At 42.9% G+C, this 10,163-nt stretch overlaps 1 protein-coding gene across 1 annotated transcript; it reads left to right on the forward strand.

Moving 5' to 3' along the window:
- The first annotated feature begins 643 nt into the window (after positions 1-643).
- Positions 644-9,662, forward strand: LOC121862487. Its single transcript, XM_042360791.1, has 4 exons — positions 644-732; positions 4,959-5,129; positions 8,606-8,805; positions 9,264-9,662. The coding sequence occupies exons 1-4, from the start codon at positions 644-646 to the stop codon at positions 9,401-9,403; spliced, it is 600 nt and encodes a 199-aa protein (XP_042216725.1). The 3' UTR covers positions 9,404-9,662.
- The last annotated feature ends 501 nt before the right edge of the window (positions 9,663-10,163 follow it).

Here is a 10,163-nt window from a genome sequence, read left to right on the forward strand (position 1 = left end):
GGAGAGACAGTTACATAAGAACATAAGAATGGAGGAAACTGCAGCGGGCCTATTGGCCCATACTGGGCAGTCCCATTTACACCCAACCCCTATTGCTCATATATCCATCCAACCTATGTTTGCAGCTATCCAGCGTATTCGAGTTAATGATGATAATTGGTAACTTGTTCCAGTCGTCCACTACTCTATTTCCAAACCACTGTTTACCTATTTCGTGCCTAAATCTAAATTTGTCTAATTTAAAACCATTCTTACGAGTTCGCTCCTGGTTGGATAGTTTGAGTACCTTTGTAATGTCCCCTTTGTTAAGCCCTGACTTCCATTTATACACCTCGATCATGTCGCCCCTCACTCTACGTCTCTGGAGGGAGTGCAAATTAAGATGCTTTAACCTGTCTCTGTACTCAAGGTTCCTAATGCCCGGGGTTAGTCTTGTCATTCTCCTCTGAATTCTTTCCAAGGATTCTATATCCATTCTGTAATACGGTTACCAGAATTGAACTGCGTAATCCAAGTGTGTGGGGACAGACCTCTGGGTATAATCATCATACTTGTGTGTCAGAATATACATGATCAGGGCACTTGTGAGTGGTGGGTTAGTGGGTGGTGGGTAGACAGCAGGACACCCTCTGTAATAGTAATTATGCACACTCAGCATCATCATGTCGCTCACGAAAATTCCACTGGCACACGAACCTACTCGCGGAAAGCCGACAACCTGGCCCATACGAGGTTTTATAAGCCCATGCATGGCGGAGGAGCACATTCACTCTCCCACCTTTCTGGCTTACGATAAAAAATACCTTTGTCGAGGGTTCATCTCTCCGGTGCTATGGTCCCCGCTGGCCTAAGTAATAATAATCAAAGGTTTATTGAAAGAACATGGCAGCCAAAGGGAAAAAAAAAAGTTACATAATTGGAAAATGGATCACTTGATTGATAATATACACGTAACATAAGTGAAATAAATATGATATATAATAACAAGGTGGGGAGAAGGTTATACTACAGGGCATTTCAACATAGTAACAGTGCAAAGGTAAGATTGGCTGGGAGTAAACATACTTGCCCAGACAACACAATTAATCGGCTCATCTAACACCTTAGGTCTATCTCTCAAACTTTGTCTTAGAGGTCTTGTCCAGCCTTAGTTATATCAGTGTACTGAGAAACGCCGATCAACCAGTGACGAAACAAAACGTGCCTCACATAATGTCATTTACTTTTATACCTAATGTATATGATACTGTCGTCAAATAAGTGGGAATATCATTAGAATTGAAGTGAATCATTATCTGGGTGCTAATATGCAGGTACTACCTCAGTCAGTCTTATGTGGTCTTACTTATGTTAACCCTACCTGATCATGTGTGATTATCCGGTAAAGATCCTTATGTTAAGTTATGACTGCGTCTAGGTCTTGTATAAATAATCATTTTAAGTATAATAAGAAAACTATCAGTGTTAGTTTTACCTACCTTCCACCATAATTAATTGTTATCTGTCTACTTAACTCTCGTTAACTTTATTCCACTATAACTTGTCTACGGGTTTGAAACTTCTAGTTGACGTCTTACCTAACTTATCAAGTGACCATAATCAACCGTAATAACACGCTGAAGGACCACGAATACTATGCTTCAGTGAAGGTCAGCGAGCCACTCAGCGCCCTGCCCCTAGGTGCTGTTCATAGTCTCACACACACACACACGAGAGAACAAAGGGGGGGGTCCATCATATGAGTCGTGTCACCACCAGACGTTGTGGGTCAGGTGAGGTTTATAAAGTTTTCGGGATTAATCTTCTAAAGAATAACTATCTATATAACTTTTGAGGTTTATTGAACAGAAGATACGTATAAGGAAGTAAACAGCCAGGAGGTACGACAGGAGAGGAAATGGTGGAGGGAGAGAAGGGGGAAGGGAAGGAGAGAGAGCCTTACCTTCACCTGTAACTTAGTGAGGAAGAAGGAACTACCGCGACTTCATGAACTTCCTCTTATATTCTAGTTCCCGTACACATCCACCTCAGTGTATGACTCCTGGTAAGACAGGCCCGATTTGGGTTTATGGATATATGATCATTTACTTATACAAGCTGTAGGTAGTGTAGTGTACCTAACGTTTATCTGGGTGTGGGATACATGGTATAAATGTCTTTGACTTTCTCTTCAGGATATACACATTAATATCATTTAAGCAATGGGCAATGATTCATCCCTGGTATTCTTTTAATATAAACTGTTGTTCGATACGTCCGTACAAAAGGAACCCTCCATAAGCCGGTAACTCTTATCCGTTTGCAGTTGTGTATTGAAGAGCTCTGGGATGATGAAACTGGCGTCCACCACTGTAATTTTGGAACTGATTCACACTCACAACACTGTCCAGATGGTACACACACAAAAAATCAGTTGTTACAAATACAAAAGGATAGGGGTAATCTCTAGTCAGAATTCTTCCTGTTATTAGACCATCCAATAATAAAATGTTATCATTACTATTGCTTTGTTAAGATGATCACTTCCTTGGTGAGAGAGGGAGTCAACCAGGCAAACAGGAGAGGGGCGGCTGCGGGTGCGCCTTTCTTCCCTCAACCAACACTTGTTGGCCTTGAAATGAGTCAAATAAGTCTCCCACGAGTTTTTGTAGAGGGACGGTTTCAAGATACCTACAGGAAATTTAGTTGACGTCGAGGCTGGTGACTGTTCTTACCTTTACTAGCAAGGGTATATAAGCTATTTTTCATAATATGGGTAAAAATTACATTATCAATAAAAACAGAAATACTATTATTTATATCAGTATATACTAGTGACATTATTATATTGAATGATCTAAAATGTAGAAGACATTGACTGTCGTCTTCACTTAATATTTACTCACGTATCAAAGCTGACCCACTGAATTTAGGGAAACTCACTCTCTCTCTCTCGCTCTCTCTCTCTCTCTCTCTCTCTCTCTCTCTCTCTCAAAATAAATAAATAAAAATAAAAAATCGGGAAGACGCAGTGTTACTTTTAGGAAGCACAGGACAAACACGGCCTACTTTCATAAAACGGTCAAGGGATTCACCTTTTTTAACCCTCCCACAGTTTACCCTCAGGATCGTGTCTGTTACCAAGTCCAACCCAGACATGATCGTATTTATTAGTAAAAATAAATAAAATATTTAAATAAATATATATTTGGCATGGAAGAATTAGGTTCAAGAGTCAAGTGACTAGGGTTTCTAATTAGGTTTCAGAGGCAACATATCAATGACATGGTTTTTAAGTCAAAATTTTCATAAACAGGACAGAAAGGTAAAATAGAAGACAAACAGATTTACAGGCAGATACAAACAGAGAGGGGTACTAACATATAGACATTGAAATACAGCAAGAGATATACACACACACACACAGTGTTTACACAACATTCATACTACCCAAGCTCACCTATGCCTCCCCCACCTGGTCTTCCTCCCTAAATGCCACACAACGTAAACACCTAGAAAAAGTGCAAAAGAGGGCATGCAAGATTATTCTCTCCCCTTCCTACTCCACATATCAAGAAGCGCTCAACACACTGACCCTTTCGACTCTCACTGACCATCACCACGACCTCATCTGCAAATTTGGTAAGAAGCTTTACACCATCCTCGACACCGGCTCCTACTACCACCTGTGATCCCTAGCCCGAGAATTGCTGTTCGACACCACAACCGCATCCAGCCCATACATGAACGAACTGATAGCTATAAGAACAGCCCAGTCCCAACCATTGTAAAAATTATCAATAACTTGTAATAAACCAGTGTATTCACTCCCAGTAAATACTACTTCTTGCACTGTCACTATGTTGAAATGCACTGTAGTTTGAGCTTTTCCCCATCTAGTTATTATATATCTTATTTGTATCACTTATGTTACTTGTATATTATTTATAATTCGAAACCCATTCCCCAAATATGTAACTGTATATTTTCAGCCTTCTGGCTGCCAAGCTCTTTCAATAAACCGTTAATTATTATTATTATTATTATTATTATTATTATTATTATTATTATTATTATTATTATTATTATTACACACACACACAAGCAGGTACACAGACACAAGCAGACTGATACACACAGACAGACATGCAGGCAGGCAACACCCTGACCCTCTGAGCTCTCTTTGATGATCGTCAGGACCTCATCTATAAGTTTGGTGAGAAGCTTCTGCACCATCCTCGACACCAGCTCCTGCTCCCACCCGAGAGCCCTTGTCCAAGAATAGCTATTCGACACAACCGCATCCAGTCGATACGAGCACATACCGATTGCTATAAAAACAGTCCAGTCCCAACCACTTTTGTTACTATGCTAAATTCCACGTTAAATCCCCCGCCCCCTTGTTAATATATCATATTTTTACTCATGTTATTTTTATATTATTTGGCAATTAAGTGATCCATTCCCAAATTTTCATCATCACTATTAACTGTATATTTTCAGCCCTCTAGCTGCCATGTTTTTTTTTTCTTCTCAATAAACCATTAATATTTATTATTATTCTTACATGATTATTACATATACACACGACAGGTAGGGGCATAGACACAAACTGGTAGATAACGACACAGACAGACGGACAAACAGACAAAAAGGTAAATATATACACAGACAGACAGATAGATATACGGACAGACAGGTAGCTACACAGAAAAAGACACGTAGTGACAGACAAAGCCAGCAGAGGTAAGTCAAGTAGTGTAGGGGTCAACACAGATAGACCTGTGTGGATGTTGCAACATAATCCAGCAGTTGCCATCGTCTGAATTACGTGACAGTAGTGTTCGTTCATTCTACTCATTATTAGGGTGTCCAGCAAAGTCTCACCGGAAACTTACTATATACTGTACATTCCTATTAATAAGATACTTCTTAAATTTGTGGTAAAATAAGACATTAATCCCTATTTTGGAATGTAGTTGTACGGTCCTTGAAGATGTATATCCGCGTGGGCTGGCAACTGAAAGATCGCGCTGTCTCGGGTATATAAGAGCGTCGCGACACCTCGAACCGAGCCAGCAATCCCCAATACCAGTCCAGTCCTCGAACCGTACACACTTTACTGAAGTCTACACAATCATCGCAAAAATGTGAGTACAATACTAGAGTATAATTGGCCTTCAGGCTCAGATGGATCTATTGTATATACATTTATTTCAACTGGACTGCCTCGTGGGACGCGTACTATCGAAATCAACAAAGGTGGCACGCTGAAAATTTTTATTTGTTACGTGAATTGTGTTTAATTAAGACAAGGGCGTGTGTCCAAATGTTCAACCTCTTATGGGTAGATAATGATTGTTTAGGGGGGTGCCCGAGACGCTACTTACAGGTTGTTTAGAAACATCTCAAGATCCATGTTCAATAATGTCGACAGAGATCACACACACACACCACCTCTCTGACTCTTGGTTGAGGTGTGACGTGTTAGCGTGGAAGTCGAGTGATAGGTTGTGCTTGCCCTTACCTAAACAGTAAATGTTACACCGGGAGTTGACCAACGCCCTCACACACCGTCACTTATTGTTATTTCAGTGGTTAGGATATTGTGGCTTTCAATGTTAGAAAATTTGCAGTACATTGTTTGTATAGTTCAGTGTGTGGCGATATGTCTGGCCGCACACTTTACATTTAGTTTTGACCACATCTTCTTAAACTTTACTTTTATCCTCTTCACCACTGATCGGCTCGTTAGCCGTTTGGGCGGTCGGTCACGTCTCTGTTACGCACTGTTGGCAAGTATTGAACATGTAATGGTTCTTGGATGTATCTAAACCTGCTCTAGTGTTGGTCAAGTCTGGTCTTGAAAGAGCTCACACTCGATGTCACAACACACTCTAGCAGGTTGTTCCAGAGAACACAATTCCCAATCCGAAAAAGTTTGCCCTCACAGTTTTCTGGACCTGTGACTTCTTCAACCTTGAGCTATGACTCCTTGTGGGGCGAGCGTCAGCCAGCTCCAGGTATGGACACTCGACTGAGAAGTGCCCTTCGAGATGTTTATACGCCTCAATTAGGTCACCCTTTGCCCGTGTGTAGTATAAGCTAGGCAGTTGCAGGCGCTTTAATCTTTCTAGATAACGGAGGTGCCGGAGTACAAGCACCCGTTTGGTGACCCTCCTTTGGACATGTTCAATCAACTGACAATCCCTAGCATATCTCGGGGGCAGTACTTCTATCCTGACCTTAGTCTAACGGTTACATCATCTTGTAATCTAGTGATCTTGTGACATATTTTACTTGAAGCATATCATCATAATAGACAATGGATTGACTGGTGCCTGTTTGCACTTGTCTCCTTGCTTCAAATTCATCAAGTTCGTTCGACCTTGATTACAGTGTTACGGTTATGTTTAACAGACCCAGAGTGTATTCAACAGTGTCTGTGTTGGACGCGAGTTTAGCTAAGGCATTAACTCGTTATCATATTCACCGAAGCCTATATGAGAGGGGATCCACAGCGGCTTGATGCTGCTACCCCGTCAACAAGACTAGTTATGTTTTTGTCTGGCTTCAGAGACAATAGTGACAATACGAGTTCAGGGTATCAAGAGAAAGGATAAGGAGTCTGATGATGAGACTGGCAGTGTCTTCAACAAGTTTCAGGGCTGTGAGTATGGCCAATGATTCAATTGTTGATTCTAACTCCTCTATTGTGTTACCGTTAGGCGGAGTAAATGACAGCACTCCCACGGTGTTTAAAATGCCACCAGTGTAGATGGTCTGTGTGATGTTATGTTCAGTCTGGAGAGAGGGAGAGACGCTAAAGGGTAGAGATATATTGCTGTACAGTTTGTGGACTGGGTAGATCAGATGTGACAGTCAAAGGTCAGGGAGATTTATCTGGGTTAAACTTTAATAGTAATCTCCCAACCTTCACCTACTGGGCGTCCCTGGTGACTTTGCTGGAGTTTATAATTATTAAGATGCGCATTTATTTCAAAAGACTGATTCTGACGTTGTATCGACAAGTTATTGGATCACCTGTAGATTAGCCCCAGCTTATTTCATCTTACCTAACCCACAGTTAACGTTTGGTTATTTAATCATCTTGTAAAATAATCGGGGTTAATTTTTGTGTGATCCAGGTTATTTTGTGTTTTGACAGCAGTGGTCAAGTAGTGTGTGATCTTACATCTACACATTCATCTCAGACTTTTGTGCCACCACCACCACCTTAGTCACCACCACATCAATTTGGTCACAACCACCACCAATTTAGTCACCATCACCTTAGTCAACACCACCACCTGAGTCACCACAGTCACCACCACTACCACAGTCACCACCACCACCACCACAGTTAACACCACCACCAGTCACCACTACCACAGTCACCACCACTACCACGGTCAACACCACCACCACCACAGACACCACCAGTCACCACCACCACCTTAGTCAACATCACCACCTTAGTCAACACCACCACCACAGTCACCACCACCACCACAGTCAACACCACCTTAGTCACCACCACTACCACAGTCAACACCACCACCACCTTAGTCAACATCACCACCTTAGTCAACACACCACCACAGACACCACCACCACCAGTCACCACCACCACCTTAGTCAACATCACCACCTTAGTCAACACCACCACCTTAGTCAACACCACCACCAGTCACCACCACCACCACAGTCAACACCACCTTAGTCAACACCCCGTGTGTCTCGGAACTGGGGGAAGGTAGAGCCTCCAGAATATGGATCCCGAAAGGAGTACACAGTGGGTGTTCAGATTGTTTGTTTGTGTTTTCTTTCCTGCTTGTTTGTTTGCTTACTTGTTTGGATAATATCTGAGGCACTCTGGCCTTCATAACCACCATCTTCCTCCACCCTGGCCATCACAACCACCATCTTCCTCCACCCTGGCCATCACAACCACCATCTTCCTCCACCCTGGCCATCACAACCACCATCTTCCTCCACCCTGGCCATCACAACCACCATCTTCCTCCACCTGGCCATCACAACCACCATCTTCCTCCACCCTGGCCATCACAACCACCATCTTCCTCCACCCTGGCCTTCATCACCATCTTCCTCCACCCCCATCACAACCACCATCTTCCTCCACCCTGGCCATCACAACCACCATCTTCCTCCACCCTGGCCATCACAACCACCATCTTCCTCCACCCTGGCCATCACAACCACCATCTTCCTCCACTCTGGCCATCACAACCACCATCTTCCTCCACCCTGGCCATCATCTTCCTCCACCCTGGCCATCACACCCACCATCTTCCTCCACCCTGGCCATCACACCCACCATCTTCCTCCACCCTGGCCATCACACCCACCATCTTCCTCCACCCTGGCCATCACACCCACCATCTTCCTCCACTCTGGCCATCACAACCACCATCTTCCTCCACCCTGGCCATCACAACCACCATCTTCCTCCACTCTGGCCATCACAACCACCATCTTCCTCCACCCTGACCATCACAACCACCATCTTCCTCCACTATGGCTGGAAGACAATTTATTACCCACTGTTTATAACTCCCCCTAATCACACACGCAAAGATAACCGGTGTTCTTGTTTTTTCAGGAAGACCAGTGTGTGTGTGCTGCTGGCGATGGTGGTCGTCGTGACTGCTCAAATAAATTATGACATCCTAAGAAATCTCAGCCAGAATGAGATCCAGCAGCTGACCAGCCCAGCAGGCCTCGATGCTCTAATTTTCTGTACGAAAAATAAAATCTTTTCGCCAACGAAAGACTGTTCTGCAAAGATGATTGGACTCCTACGTAAGTAATCAACCTCCGCCACCTTAGGTTACCTGCAGATATTTGAAATAAAAGATTCAATTACCGGTATATGTTTCCTCAATGGAGGAAACTAATACACTTCCTGTTACCTCCATAAATGGTATAGTCTTAAGGAAACACAAGCTACAGTAGGTGATGGTAGTGGTATGGTTCACAGTAACCCACACTACTACTAAACGCTTTAGCTATATAATAAGAAGTTCACAGCCTTATGTACTGCATACCTTTCATTTAGGTTGTACAATTCATGCGATTATCAGACATTATAATTCTTGTTTCCAAACTTCAATTTGATTGGTAACTAATACCAACTTATCAAACAGTTCCGTCCTGGGTCAGGATTGGTGTGTACTATAAACGATACTCTTATTTACTGCTGTGTTTGTGACCAGCTATTCAAGGTTAAAACTACAATAACGCACACTGTCGCCCTCTAGGTGTACTGCCGGAACTCGTCGCCAATGGATGTAACGGTTGCACCACTGAGGAGAAGAGTAAATTCCAACAGATCGTCCAAGAAACCTTCACTACACACAATCAAAAGGCAACCGTCCTCCGTGAACTTTGGAGTGTGTAGGTTTGAGTTTGGTGTGTACGATGTGGTGTCGAGCGGCAGAGTACCGTGCCCCACACACTCATTCTATGACGATGAACACTACGGAGTAATGGCACTCACCAATCACCCCTCTTACTCCTGCCTACAAGATTCGTCATGTTTTTAATAGTGTTATATTTACACCTGTGATTTGCTTTCACTTTGTTTTGATATCAATAAGAAAAATCCTTGCCTGCAGCTTATGCATAAAAAAAATACTGAAAATAAAATCATCTCTATACTGGAACTTTTATTCTCCCTTTAAAAATAATAGAACAATCTGCATGTATTGTCTTGTAAGAACACATGTTAAGGCCCGTCCACACGATCGAGCAGCGCCCGGCGGGCACGTGCTAAATGCCCGTTATCGGGCAAATTTGGCGGGCGAACCAGCGGAGTGCCCGTCGTTGAGCGAAATCATGGTCCGCCTGCCTGGTGGTTTGCTGCCGGATATGGAGCGACGACTCTGCCAGACAAACGAAGTTGACCCTGGTTGTCAGTTTCTCAGTCTCGCCATAATTCTAACATTATTCAATAAATTTTTATGTACTACAAATCTCACCTGCAAGTAATCTTCCTTGAGTACTTCATACATGGCTTGACAAGTTGCAGGTATTATGCGAGACAAACTTTGTTTTGATATCCTCGTTCTATACTGTAGTGACGTGTAGGTGCACCCAGTTGAAAGATATACGAGCGTTGCCTCTAGACGAGCCTCTGCAGATATACTCTCCCTCATATT

Source organism: Homarus americanus, unplaced genomic scaffold (genome assembly GCF_018991925.1).
Source record: "Homarus americanus isolate GMGI-L3 unplaced genomic scaffold, GMGI_Hamer_2.0 scaffold31037, whole genome shotgun sequence".
NCBI classification, from domain to species: domain Eukaryota; kingdom Metazoa; phylum Arthropoda; class Malacostraca; order Decapoda; family Nephropidae; genus Homarus; species Homarus americanus.

Bases quoted from the DNA above. Each gene is read 5' to 3' on its own strand.
- LOC121862487 (XM_042360791.1), top strand. From the start codon at position 644: ATGCACACTCAGCATCATCATGTCGCTCACGAAAATTCCACTGGCACA. The intron at 733-4,958 runs GTTTTATAAGCC...TTTGGAATGTAG, and splicing joins GACAACCTGGCCCATACGAG to TTGTACGGTCCTTGAAGATG. The intron at 8,806-9,263 runs GTAAGTAATCAA...GTCGCCCTCTAG, and splicing joins AAAGATGATTGGACTCCTAC to GTGTACTGCCGGAACTCGTC.